This window comes from Tenebrio molitor, chromosome 3, assembly GCF_963966145.1.
Source record: "Tenebrio molitor chromosome 3, icTenMoli1.1, whole genome shotgun sequence".
NCBI lineage: Eukaryota > Metazoa > Arthropoda > Insecta > Coleoptera > Tenebrionidae > Tenebrio > Tenebrio molitor.
This window is the reverse complement of record NC_091048.1, coordinates 28109998-28126589: the sequence shown is the minus strand read 5'-3', so window position 1 is coordinate 28126589 and position 16592 is coordinate 28109998. Positions and strand designations below refer to the sequence as shown.

Genomic DNA, 16592 nt, shown 5'->3' with positions numbered 1-16592 from the left:
TTAGGCGAACGGCGGGGGCGGACGGCGACGGAGGCGGACAGCGGTCGCGTGCCGCCGGCTGGGACGCGTTCGCGGAGGCGGCCCCGGACTAATCTGCTGCGGTCGCCGTGCTAAACGACTCAATCGATCGCGACAGACACGAGACGAACGAGCCGAGATTACGCGTGCAGACGACGACTCTCGCCAGCCGCACGCACGCCAAAATACAAAGGAGCGAGAGGATTCGTCACGACTTCCTGGTGGCGGCATTACGACAAAAATGACAACCACCACCCGTGAGAAGGGGACAGACCGTGGAGATTTCTGCACTTAAATCTTCTATGTTACTGCTACGATAACTAGCTGCGCAAGTGGTTTGGTATTTTTTGGTATTAAAAAATACAGGGTGTTTTTGAGAGTTGTGCAGAAATTTTAATCACGAGCTACTGGCTTCATGAGGAACTCGGAAAAAATATTTACAAAATTCTATGTCAAAAAATAAAATGACATTTATTTTTTGAGCTACAATTTTTTTTAATCGCTTTTAGTTTTCTACGTTGTCCTATAACCTCGTAGGTAAAATTTCGGCACATTTTAAAAATACACCCTTGTATATCATGTTTTATAAAATGTACGCCAATGTGAAGTAACCTATAGGAAATATGCTTTAAAACAAGGAAACCGCATTGGTGTACGTTTTATAAAATATGATATACAGGCTGTATTTTTAAAATGTGCTGAAATTTTACCGACGAGGTTGTTTGACAACGTAGAAGACTAAAAGCAATTTAAAAAATAAATGTCATTTTATTTTTTGACAGAATTTAAAAAAAAAAAAATTCCGAGTTCTACATGAAGCCATCAGTAGCTCGTGATTAAAATATCTGCACAACTTTCAAAATCACCCTGTATAACATTTTTTTTTATAGAATTTATTACCAGCTTGCCAAGAAAACTAGAAATTTACAATGTATGTATTTGTAATACAATTACATATTTATTTACATAATTTATGGTGATAGAATAATTATCGGTTTTGTCAGTTTCGTGGCTAACTTACTAAACAGACCAACAGATGGCGCCACGGCCAGCGTCCGAGAAGGTGCGTCCGAAAAGATTACTTTCCGTCCGGTTGTGAGTACGTAAAATTACCGTTTTCATTAAGGGTGCCTAAAAATCTAATTATGTATTATGAAACGAGTAAAAATAAAGTATTTGAAGTGTTTTGCTTTTGGATAAGTGGGTGTTTTAAAAGACAAAGAACGAAATCGCTTCGCATCTTTGGGAATCGTCCTCGATCCTGATTTTGGCCGCTCTTCCGCGGCGCAAACTCGCAAAAATCCTCCTCGCCGAAATAAAAAGAAAATCTCTTCATCCGTTTACCGCGAACAACCATAAAGGCGCGGAAGCAATTTGTATAGAATAATGATTTCAATTATGGCTTGGGCGCGAGAAAAGCAAAAAAAAAACGAAATTAGAGTGGTCCCGTGAATGGGCTGGCGCTCCATGAAAGTCCAGATTGTAATGAGATTCCCTGCGAAAACAAAATGCGACAGGGCGTCGAGATGGAAAAAAAAATGTTCCGGTGGCGGCGGATTTTATTTCGCCAGCTTCCTCGCTAATGCCCCCATTAAAATTCATCGTCCGTCCCGATCGACTGTATGAAGTGAAAATATATATCTCCGGGACGCGTAATGAATAAATAAGGTGGCGGCGGCGGACGTCGGGACCGCCCGCGACACGTGGACCGCTCCCGATAAGAAACACAATGCCGACGCCCCCGGTCCGAGATTAATCGCGGAGGGCACATACTCCGGGCGCGCTACCGGATTCTTCCAGCCAGTCCGATCGGGGTCGCTTTACGGCTCTCTCGCACGAACAATAAAATTATTATTTCCCGGCGCGACGTGATTAATCTGACTTTCTTTAACAGATGATTAATGATGCCACTTAAGAATTATTAATTATCCGACTGCACCGGCCATAAATTACCGTTAGTCCTTCGGTTTGTTTAATTGGATCCGAAAAACTATCCGATCGCGCGACGCCTCGTCCTGATCCTCGCGTCCCTCCTCGCCGCTCGTTTACAATTTTTAAAACGACTCACGATAAAATCCACCATATGGCCGCCGATGCATTAAACCGCACTACAATGTAATACGCGTTTTGACGGATACCTGGCTTTTGAACAGGTTTCTCGGATGCGAACGTCCCACATGCTTCTTCGTCTTCGGAAGACGACCGCAACGAAAATCTCTCGATCCGGTCCAAATTGACCCGGCAACGGTAACGAGTTCCTGCAACGGCAGTGTCAGCTAAATAAATGCAACTGCTTCCACAAAATGGACGGCCTCTCACTAACCTAGTTGCGACCATTTACATAATTATTATTGCCGACTGGCATTGTGATTGGATTATTGATTGCCTTATTAGATCCGCATTCCGGCCGGTCTGTCTTTCTCCACCGAACTCCGGATTTTTCTGGAGTTTTGTGCGGACGAGACGCGACGACAGATGGGCACGGGCCGAGGCATCGGGTCAGATTCGATTATGGAGCCGATCGAGCGAAGACATGCGTGCCATCTGATGCCCGGAACGGGTGGTCCTTCAGCCACCGGCCGAGAGGATAGGGTTACCCGAACCGACACTGTTTAACACTCGAGAAACCCTCGCAGACGTTTCATTGTAAGCTGTAGAGGAATCCGCACGAGCTTGTCACCACCCAGACCCCCAAGATAAATCTCCAAGAGCTAGAGCAGGTCGGAACAGGTGACAGTGTTCGAATCGAAAAATTTTAGAAATTCCGATCCCGAAATGATCGATTTGATCAACGACAGATTGAGTCAGTTTTCCAGACGGCCATTAATAGTCCCACACAAATTCAATGGGGTTAAGCACGCGGCAATATTGCGGTCGCTGTAAATTTCTCGGTTGAGTTACTGAATTGCAATCGTGAAAGCAAAGAAGAAAAACTTAGGAATCTAACGTCGAGGTTCAAGGTATCGCACATGTTTAAGAAAAAAAGAGGGTTCCAAAATACATATTCTCGAGACCAGTGCCAAGAAAAATCAGTTCAATCACGTGGGCGACGAAAGATGTTTCACTCTTTCGTGGCCACAAAATAATCTCTACTATGTAGAAATAGAAAAAATATTTCAAAACATTTTGAAGAAAATCTTTTAGTTTTGTTTGTGCGTGGTCAAAAAAATTCAAAATATTTTTAGAAAGATTTTCTTGCCGCGGTTAATGCTGACGCTACGATTTTTTTTAATCGGAATATTATAGTTCAGAATAGCAAAAGCTTGACCAGTTAAGGCTTGAAGGTCATTTCTTAAGTCGACTTAAAGTCTGAAAAATAGTGGAATTGTTCGTGACCACTCTCTAAAGTACGTGAATCCTCCCAATATAGCAAAAGCTTGACAGATTATATATTTTTGGATTATTTTCAAGTTTTTATGGAAACAAATAAATAATAAAAGCAAAAATAGATAATTCTGAAAGGCGCAGAAATGAAAAAAATGTTGTGTACACTTTGGCTGCGAAATTCTTTAACATCCACGAGATTGTCTGCCTCGGTCGCAAGCCGCCCTCGGCGTCAATTTTTCTCTCGAAGAATGATTTCGCGGCCTTGATATACCTACAAATATGTATGTAACTATTTTTTAAAAGAATAAGTCTCATGTTTTATGTATCCGACAACTAAAAAATAATAAGAACTGTTTACACTTGTATTGATCAACACCAGGGAAATATTTTAGTACACTATTTTCTGAAGAGAAATTAAAACGAAAATGAAAATCACTGCTTAATTTGAATTTCTGCCAATGACAAGCACCTGACAAAAAATTAATGCACTGATATAATATTCGATGACTTCACTAGAGCATTAGGTAAGTGTAGCTGTCATTTGCTTGTCATTGGCTAAAACTCAAATATGGCAGCAATCTGATCGGATTAGTATGCAAAAATAAAAAAAAAGATTTATCAGTTTCATCTGTATATACTAATTTCAACGGTTTCGAAACAATGTGATTTGGGTCTGCTTTCGTGACCACCTTTACAGCACATAAATCCTCCCAATATAACAAAAGCTCGATCAGTTAAGCCTCTTGGGTTGCTTCTCCAAGTGTGCTTTACGATGTAGTCGATAAAAAAAATGAAAATACTTTTCATCCAAGTTCTCACAGAGAAAGATAATTTCAGGTTTCAACAAGATAACACGCGTTCTCATCTGGCAAAAGTTTACAACGGATCATTTTGAAAACAGCAAAAATGAGACAAAACAAGAACTTAATTAATATGCACGTAAATTACATCATTATTTCATTTTTTAATGAGTAAATTTGACGTTCTTAGTCGCATAATAAACAAGAGCTTGATAAAAGGAATATTTTAGTTAACCAAAATTTCTCCAAATTTGAGTTAGTGATAAGAATTAGTAATTTTCCTGCACCAAAAATTACAACAAAATCGTGATGCACTTTCTAGAAAAACCAAAAGTTGCAAAAAGACAATAAAGATTATGAGAAGATTTTTTCATCACCCATTAAATCTAAGCAAAAATTAGCACTGGGTTTAAGGTAAATAAAGAAAATATTTGAAATAACGAATCGAAAGAATTGTTTTTTCTTTACATTTATCATTAATACTGAGCAGCTACGTATAATAACACATTTGAAAGCAATATTCTGGTCTGACCTGTTTTGCCCAAACCAGTCAAAAACAGTTACACGAGCACTAAATTACTAAACATATCCCAATTTACCAAAGGCTTCTGCAGGTGAAGACTTTTGGGAATATTTTCCAACTCTCGCGTTGTGAGCTTAAAGTGTTCCAAGGTGTCAAAAGTAAGAACACGTGAGGATTTTTACGCTAAAATCGAGCACTGAGAAAAACAACTGACGTTTATAAAAAAAAATGAAATTAATTTAAAAAAGATGTAACGGATAACGAGTTAAGCCACAATATAAATTTGGAAAATCTGAATTTTCGTAATGATAAAATTTTGAGTTGAATTTTTCAAAAACCCATCCCATCCACCACTCTGGTAATATTTTCTAATCGCAGCCGCCCACTACACTCTTGTACGGTCTTTTGAACAAGTTAGGCAAATACATTGTAGCTCCACTACTTGGAGAACACAATAAAGTGAGTGTTTTATTTACAGTGCTGTACCCAGCCATGAATTTTAATTGTAAACTTAGCTCCTGAGGCAATGCAACAAACAGCAAACAGACTTGTGTAATTCCAACAAACATTACGGAATTTAGAACGACTGTACGGCAAACACCACCCAGACAAAAAGAAAAACAGATTCCAGATTTCCACAAATTGTTAAAATCACCCAAAACCGTCGGTCGTCAGCGTCAACATCGCCCACACTCGCGCCTCCACCATACACGAGTCAAAACCTCGCGCCGCACCCGTCGGACTATAGACACGCCGTCTGCACCGTCGGCACGAAAGGTACTCGGCCCGATTAATTCGTCAACATCAACAAACAAAAGAGGTCGACGGTTCCGGACCGGGAAGAAATCACCGCGCGACATACTTATGCAAATCGATTTTTTCCGACTCCGGACTCCGGTACGGCTCAATCGCACCGAATTAAAATCCGGTCGACGTATTTACGAGGGGCACTAACTCACTAACGGCGGGCGAGGCTCCGATAATCCGTGGGGAAGAAACGAAATTTAATTTATGATAATTGCCTCGTGTTGAACTCCGTAAGGTGTATAATTACAGGTAGATCCTGGCTGTAAATAACCGGAATGTTGTACGGGGATCAGATAACGAGGGGAAAAATAAACATCGGTCGCGGGGGTCGGCCCCGAACACTTGATCGCGTCACAAATTTAATTTCGCGCGGGCGCCGGACTTTTCCGGGGAATCCGGACGATATTTACCTACGCCGGAGCAACTTGTGTACAAACAACTGTTTCCATATTTACTTCGTTTAAATGCAAACATGGAGCTTTTGCGGCTTTGCAAATAGTTCCCGGAGCGTAATGCCTCCCTACCCGGCGACAATTACTTGCAACTTTAATAAGGTCTTTGCGACCTCATAATTACAACAATTGTTTCGAATAATATCACTATTTCGTGACGCAATTTATTGTCCGACAATTGCAACATTTCCAATCGTCCGTTCGCCAACAATTATTTCACAACACCCCTGCAGCGCTTCGGGAAAATTCCACTCGACAATCATCGTCTTCCTCCGCTCGCCCATAAATCATAATAAATAAACAAAAATGCATTAGGTATAAATAATCTTAATGCGCGTCTTGAATTTATTTCAAAATAATTATAATGTTGCTCTTTCCTGTTTTAAATTGGGCAACATAAATCATCTTCCTTGTGTCAGTGACCTTTCCACTTCAAGGCTGAAATTGTCGGAGATGCATCCCCGGAACGCGCGCACCGATCAATCCGATTTGGGACTCGATCAATCCGTAATGATTGGAAATTAAAAAAAAAAAATTATCACTGGGGGCCGTCGGAAGATGATGGTAAGTTCACTGGACCACTGCGACCGAACCGCGAACTCCTGGAGACGGCGTCGCAAAAAAACAATGTGTTGGAGAAAAATTGAAGAGAATTGAATAGATATAGAGAGGGATCAGATACAAAATTGGTACCTTGTACAAGTACTGATCAAACATCCTGCACACATCTACATCGCTGCCGACGCAATAAGTGGCCTCCATATTCTCACAGTTACCAATGAGGGTGTTGATTGAAGCCACGATAGGCTTTAAATGTTCCAGCGTTGTGGCGAGCACCGGGTAGTCCACGTGGTCGAGACAGTTACCGTGTTTTGCTCCGCACAAAAATCAATTTAACAATCCACTATAAACACTGCGATCACCTCGCCCCCTCGACTCGCTCCAGGTAAGTCTCAATGAGATCCGGATTTTTCCGGGCGCGTGGTCACGTCGAGCATGGTTTCCGGTACGCGGCCGATCTCGTATGAACACAACTGCGGCACGAAACCGAATAACGCGCCGCGGCTCGCGGACCCCTCCCCAAACTGTTCCCCCCGGAGCGCGCTGCGCAAACGGCGACCGGATCCGGACAGGCCCGCGTCGATCTGAATCTCAAAAATCCATGAAAAACGAATAAATAATACGACTCGCACCCCGACCAGCCCCTCCCGACCGCCATTCCTGATGCACGAGGTGTCGTCGCGGCGGCGGCGGCGGGACCGCTGACACTGACCCGGAGCTTTCCGGACGGAAGGTGGACACCGGGAAGACGGTCCTGCTGCGGTGGGTACGTCCCAGATAAGGACGAAGCATGGGGGGCGGAGGGGAGGAGGAAACGACAGGATGTGGAAGGATGCGACGAGGACGGAAATGCGAGATGAGGAGTGAAGAAAGATAAAAGAGAAACAGAAGCGTGATGAAATGGAAATGACAGACAAAAGAATGGAGAAGAGAATAAGTGGGAACAAATTAGCAAAGAATGCATAGACAGAAAGGGGGAGGAGTGCAAAGGAAGAAGGAACAAAGAAAAGTAGAAAGAAACCGTCGAGGGAAGATGGAAAACCATGAAGAACTCGAAATAGTTACGTATTATATTAAAAAAAAAAGAAAACATTAGCACTTCTACTTTATTATATTCCTTCCATAGAGGACCAATTGGGAATAGAATGGGTCAGGCTGTGGAGTAAAAAAAGGCAGAAAAAATGAAGAACCAAAGTATGGGAACATCGAAAATCTACCTAAGATCTAGGTGGAATCTGTCAAAAAAGAATAATTGGAAGATTTAGATACAGCGATGAAGCAAATGTAACAAAAGGGGTACCTAGAGAGCATAGGAAAAAATAGAGATAATTTATCACGAAGTTAGAACGACTTAAAGTAGTAAAGAGTAAAGTAGGAAGGAACCATTGAGGGAAGATGGAAAACCACAAAGGAAAAGGAATACCATAAGACAAAACCGAATAATATTGTGTCCTGTCAGTCTCCACTAAACAGCTGCAGAAACTTGCAGTTACTACATTACGTAGACATCGATCTCGTCCATTCCAGAGAAAATCAATTGTACTCAAGTCTGAATTTTGTAAGGACCATTAGTGAGTTCGATTGGTGCTACGCTTGCAGACTTCTTGGCTTCGCGATTTGTTTCTTCACAGCTTGCGCAAAATGAAAAAATGATTTATAAAGATCTTCCAAACGAACTGTGTGACCCAGCTGCGGCCTCCTGCCGGTCAACAATTCCAACAAGAGCAGAAATATGTATTCACGCGTTCAATTAAACTTCGCTTAACGAAGAATTTAAACGTCAATGGGCAAGACTGCGTCAGATGTATTAAATTCTCACTGCAACGTTGTCTGACATTATCATCGCTCTTAAATGTTTGTTAAATTTGTTCCTTGTACGCAAACACCTCCTCGTACGCATCCGTCCCGTCCATCGATATCTTCGATTTCCGAGCCAGCACCCGACTTAATTGATAATAACGCCGCCCCTGTCGGGACGCCACTACAGAAATGATTAAGTGGCTAATTAGCGAGTCCCCCGAGACGTTTTTAATTCGGCAATCCGGCGCGGCCGAATTTATCGACTTCCCGAACGCGATTCCGACGTTTTAAACGTGCGATAATTGTTTGACAGAGGAAGTTTTTAAGATTACGAGCGCCGTGTAAAAATACACCGCACGCAACGAGCCTCGTTAAATTAATTCAATAAGGACAAAACGGGTGCGAACATGCAACGCGCCGCAATCCTCCGGAGTGCCAGGACGGCGGCGGCGACGAGGAGAGCTTCCAGGTGCAAAAAGAGTGCTCCGGCTCGTTAGCATAGCATGAATAATGGAAGTGATAAGTCCGGGGTGCTTATCAATTGTCAGTTGATGAGCGGCGATGCGTGGAAACGTCGCGGGGCAACAGGAAGTCCTCAAAAATGGGAATCAGAGAACTGTGTCGCTCGTCGAAAATTCAATAAAGTCGAAGGAATAACCAGACGCATTCCGATGTCGCGAGCTTGTTCTTCTTTTTACAATGTGCCATTTGAGTCGTTTATGTAATATGTTCGGTTGACGAGATGCTCCACTAATAAAGAATGCAATAGCGAGACGGTGCCGTTTTGTTTGTTTTCTTCTGGGAACGGCACACACGCTAATGTATGCTGATTTAAACGAAAAAAGAAACACCTGGAATTAGTTAAACAATTGCGCTAGACAAAGAAGCGCCTGATACAAATTTGAACAAGAAACAGATGTCTTCTCTGTGCAGACAAACAAAACGTCGACCCAAGAAATATTTATTTATTAAATCTTAACCAAATTGAATCTTCGTCTTCACTGGATTATCGCTCCGCCTTCGCGCAGATATTTCCAAGGTCACGGCTCATGAGAGAATCCAACACTTCTACCACCCGACAAATCCCACTGCCGCATAATTTACTTTTTATTGGATTTTACTACGCCAAAATGGAATTTACCCAAAATCTGATTAATATTTTTCCCCCTAATTTTCTAAATAAATATTGAGGGTGAATCCCTATATAACGGTGTAAAAACCACAAACTGACAATTCTGTCTAAAATGAGTAGAATGTGAAATGTTTCTTCTGGACCAGGGCATTTGACGTCTTAAAAAACACTTTAAAAGAGAAGAATACATTTGTAAGTTAAATAGTATTTTGAGGTTATATTTTGAAATGATTTATTTAAGCATCACGCCATCACCTGCAGAGACCAAAAAACCACGTTTGAAAGAAAATGCCATTCCTTCTAAATTTGTAGGATTCTACCCTGTTTTTAAGACCAAATGCCCTGGTCCAGAAGTAACATTTTACATCCTACTAAAATGAGTTTTTTTTTCAAATTCACAGCTTTATTTAATGACAAAAAAAAGTTCTTAATGAACCAGTTGCATCTACCAAATTTGATTAAGAATAACTGCAAAGGAGTATTTGACCATGTGAGACTGCGCGTCGTCCTGCTAAAAAATACACTAAACCGAGAAAAAAAGCAGTCAAAGTGCAAATTTGACGTAACTACGTAGCACTTAAAAGATAAATTTGATTATACTTTCATGTACGTTGCGAGCAAGCACCAATTAAACTCCAAAGACCCTTAGACAAGAAAATTATGAAAAATGCCGGTCACGATAATTTCGACAGACCAGAATGCAAATCCAGTATTAATTTCTTGTACGATTTGTGATAAACTATTCAGAAATTCGCATATTTTCGTCGAGGTGGTTCACCTCCTTGAAGAGATCTTTTTGCAACAGTGGTCGAAGCGAATCATTTCTGACTGACAGTCGGAGCCGTTAATTAAACAAAATTTTTGACCAACAACATCTTGTGCCAACCACCGTCAGCGTCCTCGTGAAAGTAATAAAAATATTAATTTTATTATGTGTGCATTGACGAAAAAAAAAACCGACTGTTGGCTGTCTTTCACCGCAGTCGAACCGTCATGATTATGACCATCTAATTACGTTAACTGTGCAATGATTTTCGTTAAAAAAAAAGAGAGGAGGATGTCGAAAGGTCAATCCGGCAACGGGCACATACACGTCAAGTGTCAAGATCTCGCTTCCATGAAATTAGTTTTAAAAATCCTGATGTAACAAAGGACGTAAGATATTGCGAGTGAAAGTTGTCACGACAGCAAATCGTTAATTCAACGTTTGTTCCCACAGAACGGGTCGGGTCGGTGCTTATCGACTTCTTGGATTTGCGATTTGTTTGTCGGAGTTGTACGTTCCAGATCAGAACGAAACGCAAACATTTTTGGTTCGGTAAAAATGATTCCCGGCGAAATCTGTGGGATTCAGGTGCGGAGCTCCCGGTGGCCCGGCAGTGTCAACGAGAGAGGAGAGAAGCGCTCTAAAATCGGAACTACTCACATTCAATGATATTTTAATAATCATGAAGATGAAAAATTGTGAAGAGATGTATTTGTTTGCAGTGTGTAGTCTAGCATCATCTTGATGAACAATTTTTTGGTGGTTCTCCGAACCATGATTAGTATCGAGTTAGAATAATATTCTATTAATTTCTTGGAACTTGCAGTGTGCGGTCTAGCATGGTCTTGAGGAATAATACAAGTGAAATCACAGAGATTAAGTTCCAGAACCAAATCAGAAAAAAAAATCGAATTTTTTGATTGATATTTGACTGAATAAAATGGACCGATTATTATAAAGAAGAAGAAGAAGCAAAGAAGACAAATAGACCCAAAAGTGACCTTTTTGCAGCACCATTAAAAAAACTTGTTTCTTAATCGACATTATGCGTCCAATTACAGTTTGGAGAGCTTTGACAGCACACTTGAATATTCCACCAAGTTTTGGTTAATTTGCCCCAGAAATAAAGAAAACACAAAACGATTTTCTCCTAAAATATCCGGTAGCGCTTCATTATCACTTTCACCACAATATTTACTCATTTTATCGAAATAACAGTAAACGTGCACACTTCAACATGGTGACAGCTTTTGACTTTTAGCTGATTACATAAGTGACGCAACGACAGTAGTACCCAATTACTATTTCGAAGCTTAATTAATTTTGTTCGTAATAAAAAATACTACGTATTTTCGAGGACACTTTTTTTGGCGTGGGATTACAACACTCGCTGGGCTCGTGCGTGTAAACATCCCACGTGTTAAAAAAGTGCTCAGAACGCATCAATTGATCGGGAATTTTGTAGCGAAACTTAAGAGTACGATAAAAACTTCTTGTGACATTCGCACCGTGCTGAAAAGTGTTGTTACAACTGTAACAAAAAATGGATAACAAGATGAATTGGTTAAGCGCGATTGAGTGAGGAGAAAAAAGCGGCAAACCTACTCCTCCCAGTCGCGGTGTGCGATCTCGCATCATCTTGTTCGATTGACGTGCTCGATCAGGTGTCACGGAAGAGTAGTTGTGTTAAGAGCGTTTAAATTCCGGACCGGCCTTTAGAGGTCGTCCCGAAACGGGCCGTCCGTGTCGGGGTTCCCTCGTCCGGAAGAGTCCTTATTTTCCGGCGATCGGATCGTGCGGCGGCAAACAAGCCGTAAGGGATCACGGAGGACGAGTGGCGGGCGGTGTCACGAGGCGTGGGTCGTCGTCGTGTGCCAGAACGGAGAACAAGTGTATCAACACGTAGCGGGCGCGTGGCTCGCCAACCTAACCGATGTCTGCCCATTTCCGGCCGTGATCCCCACGGCGCCGTTTTCGAGCCACGCGAGCCGTCGGCGTCGGGACGTCACGCTCGCTCCCGCCGCGCCGCCGCCCCCGGCACTCGACACGCCATGGGACACCGCCGCCGACACGCCGGCCGCAATTAACACCCCAGATAATGCCCTGGCGGCGGCCGACGCTCTGTCACGCCGCCGAACGCCCGGAATTGGACCGTTCGGATCCGGGACGCGGCACGTCCGCGCCCCGCGTCTTAGATAATTGCACCTCGCTTCTCCTCCCATCGATTCTGTTATTAACGAAATCGCATGTTGCATGATGCTACTCTTCACCAGGATGACGCTAATGATGTACTTCTTCGCCAATATGGTAAACAGATGGAAATCTTTACATCGACCGAAAGCTCTAATTAACTTCTCTTACGCTCAAAATCGGACGTCCCCAGCGACGTCGCAGCTGTTACAACATACTTTTTGCCACCGCAAAAATCGAAAAACGAACAAATCGCAGACATCCATTCACACTTGCACGGACTCTTGCCAACAAATCATCCTCGATTCTGTACAAAGACATTCATAGTCAATAAGACTAAGATACTTAATTAAGGAAATTATCGGACAAAGTAAGGTAGAGGTGTGTTGGATTCTCTCATGGGCTATGACCTTGGAAATATACCAAGAGCAAAGTTTACAAGAGCGTAGTCAGACCAATAATGACATGCACAGCTGAACCAAGGCCGGAGACAAAGATTGACACAAAAAAATTTAGAAACAGCAGTAAAGAAGATAACAAATAGGTCAGGTCAGGTCAGGTCAGGTCAGACCCCCAGAGATAGAACAAGGAGTGAAGATATTAGAAAAAGATGTAAGGTAGATACTATAAATGACTGGGTAAAAGGGAGAAAAAAAAAGGGAGATTAAGAATCGAAGAAAGAAAAAGCAACTTGCCTTCTAAGAAGAAGAAGAAGAGGAGGAGAAGAGAAGAAGAAAAAGAAGAACATTCGGTACACCTGGCCCGGACTGCTGCGACGATTTATCAAAAAACGTATTCAGCGACTCTATCAAAGACATGCACTGCTGCCGCCACGACCTAGACGTACCGCTCAAACCCGAAATTTGCAATTTTTCTCTCCACCCCCGTCACTCCCAGTTTCCACTTTCGTAATTATATGACGTTCGAATAACAAAATAACGTCGTTGTCTGTTGTCGGGACGCCTTGTTACCCCCATAAGCTCGCTCCAAGATAATGGACTGTCGATTAAAACTTCTATCGGGGTGGTTTCGTCATCACCAGAAATGCAATAATCGTGGCCTCCCCTGCCGCGTTGCAGCCGGCAATTGCCTTGTTCTTGGATTATTAAAATATCTAGGTTGGGCGTGGCACCGAAGAAACACAACAAATCTAGACTAGTTGTAAGGAAAAAAAAATCCGCTACATTGTTATCCGTTTGTCAGTTGTTTTCACTTCTGGTACGCCGAGCGTGAAATCTGAAACAGAACGCGAGACGAGTGCGCCAAAATTTTGAGGAAAAGTGGAAACATTTTTTGGGGACTTGAAACTAAAAATAAACGTGAATCACAAGAGTTCTTTCCTTTTGGTTCCTGCGAAAAACTGAAATAATTCTCCTGGAACGATTCGCGGAGCTCTCGGGCGAGCACGCGTGGAATTCGATACGAATATAATCGAGTAATTTATTCCATTAATGTTTTTGTGTACTTTTTATTATACTGTGTACTTTGTGAATCGATTACAAAGCATAATTTATTCCAGTTAAAAAGTCTGACAACGTGGACTGTATTTACCGTTTAGTTCGTGGATATCTGGTACAAAAGCCCCGTTCACACCAGCGCCGTTCCATACATTCTGTCACACTTCTGGCTCGAACACAACAATATTAAAAAACAAGAAAACGTCGACGCCACCTGCGATTTTGTCAATATTGAAGAAGCAACTATTGTCGGAGAGAAAGCTCGCGTAGATTTTAGACGCAAACTCCCAACAAAGCCTTCTGTTCTGTTCGAGGTTAAACAACTTGACCGGCTAAAACACAATCAATTTATTAAACATTTCGTTACGTTACGTTCGACTAAATTCCGCATAACGCAACAAGAATATTACACAAAATTTATTAGTAATTCAGTTACGCGGTAATTAAGCGTTATGTCACGGCGAGTTAGCTAAAAAGACATTCGTAAAAATAATTCAGACGTTATCGTAATTGCAGTGCGCGATGAATTCCCGAAGTGAAATACGAGCGGAGGTATTAAATAAATTTATGCACTACTAATTTATGCAAAAGATGTCAAACGGTAAGATAGATGCAATCTGCGCGATACGTGGAGCAAACAACGGACGGATTTTGTGAAAACGTTCACTTCTCTCTGGACGAGATCTTGTCGCAGATTCAAATGAAATCAACAAATACTTTACGTTCTTTGGAAATATAAATTACCCCATTAGTTTTTATCTGGCATATTTCAACGTGTAAACGTGTAATTTTAATGTCATTAAATAAAAACTGTTAATTAGTGGAGCGAGTAATTAGGGGAAAAAATGAAACAAGCATTTGCATAAATATACATTTAGGAGGTATTCGAGAGATAAATTCCTCTAAATTAAGACGATCACTTAGAAAAATCTGTCTGAGTATCTTGACTAATAGGTTAACTGTCGACGAGAGATTTCGTTGGAATTTTTGTCCAGATGTAACAAATTCTGCAAATATTTTCTGAATAAGAGATGGAAGGGTTCATGGACGATTACGAAGAAAGCTTGGATGCTGTTTCCGGACATGTTTCCACATCAGAAGGAAAAAGTACTGGACTCTAAAGACAAAGGAGTTGGTAGCAAGATCTACTCTTTCAAAAACTACAGTACTGCAGATTGTATCAAATATTTTGGCACACGTAAGGTGTTGAAGCTACTTTGGGCAGTTCAAAGGGAACAGAAGCAGTACCGATTTGTACGTTGTACTAACTTCTTTAGTATTGAAAAGAGATCAAAAATGGTGTTTGGTACTGCAAAAGCAGCAGTTAAAGGCCGATGAGTTTGATGCTCCTGTGATGTAGCCGTTAAAGAAAAATGATTTTGAATGCTGTGTAACAATACGATCGCAGAGAATTCAATTGTTCCTCTTACAAGCTGGTCAAGAAAATAATTCTGCCAATTTTTATTGCAATGTACAAACGCGAAGTAAAGGAATCTGAGAAATACACAAAGATTTTAAAAGAAAGAAATAATTACAAGAAATATGACTGTAGGAAACGATGTTTGGAACGACTTATGCAGGTTTTTATAACGTACTAATACTTTTATGAGGGTTGGAACGGTTGGGACAGCCGATTGCTGTCGGCCGTCATAAATTACTCAAATTATTGAAGGTTCAGAAATGGGCCGTATTTAAGCATTTCTTACTGTGGTCCAGATTGATAACCCTCCACCCAGTTGATTTTGGAGTTTCCATTTTTTTTCAAGGGTTGTGGTTCACCATCGGTTTTTAATTTGTTGTCTATTCTCAAAATAAACTTTTTCGCTTTATACGATAAAATTTTTTATTTGGGGGTAATTAGTAGTCCTAGGTAGATACCTAGAAGAGTCAAAATTCCTGGTACACATTACAAAATTTCGAGTACAAGACATCAAGCTACAAACGTTCGGAAGGTGCCAAAGCGACCGAAATCTGGTAGTATTTACGACATTTTTACGGACAAGCCATACAAACCATTGTAAGAGGCAATCGGCTTATTTTATAATGAGTTCCAAATATCATTTCCTACTACTGTATCAAATAAATTGAGAGACAAGCACGCATTCACGTTAATGACAATTTTTCAATTTTTTTTTTACCAGCCTGGGTCTTCTTTAGGGAGCCATTTGGGTCAATGATAATCCAAAAAGCATATCAAGGATAGTTATTTTAACAAAACGTTAATATACTGATAACAATATGTTTATGTATGTTCTAGTCTGACCTTGCTTGTTCGCATTTTGTTAAAATCGTCAAAATTGATTAAACAACAAAAAAAAAACACAAACAAATACAGACTGATCTGAGTCTTTGGGCAATGACCAATTATGATTATTCTCTTGAAGTGTTTCAGTCACACGACAGACATAAACATCTCTTTCACAGAATATCTTTTGCCTTCTGAAGAAGAGCATAACTGTCAAGTTTCTATCATTCTGACAATTCATATGAGAAAAGAGCAAAAAACATCAAACCAATACACGTTAATCTGAGCCTTTTGGAGATAATCAGTAATGATTATTTCCTTGGAACGACAGAAAAATCACACCACAGATACGTATAAAGATTCCTTTAACAAAGTTGCTTTTGCTTCTCAAGAGGAGCAGAAGCTTTCACTTTGATAAGTATTTTTCCTTTGCGATTCGGAACGGAAACATGTTTTATTCCTTCGTGTAGGGACTTTTCGAGCTTTTTTGTGGAAGATTTGATGTGGTCAGATG

The 16592-nt window shown here is 41.2% G+C and overlaps 1 protein-coding gene across 6 annotated transcripts in view; it reads right to left on the bottom strand.

Annotated features, from left to right (window-relative positions):
- Positions 1 to 16592, bottom strand: part of LOC138126819 (TOX high mobility group box family member 4) — a 122951-nt gene that overhangs the window by 31339 nt on the left and 75020 nt on the right. Inside the window, exon 1 of one of the 6 annotated variants that reach the window (XM_069042598.1) lies at positions 6621 to 6992. The exons of 3 other annotated variants lie outside the window; for them this stretch is intronic. In XM_069042598.1, the coding sequence (XP_068898699.1) occupies positions 6621 to 6689 (69 nt within the window). In that variant the 5' untranslated portion in view covers positions 6690 to 6992. Of the gene's footprint in view, positions 1 to 6620; positions 6993 to 16592 lie in introns of those variants that run through there. 2 more of the 6 variants (XM_069042597.1, XM_069042602.1) reach the window with 2 other exon arrangements.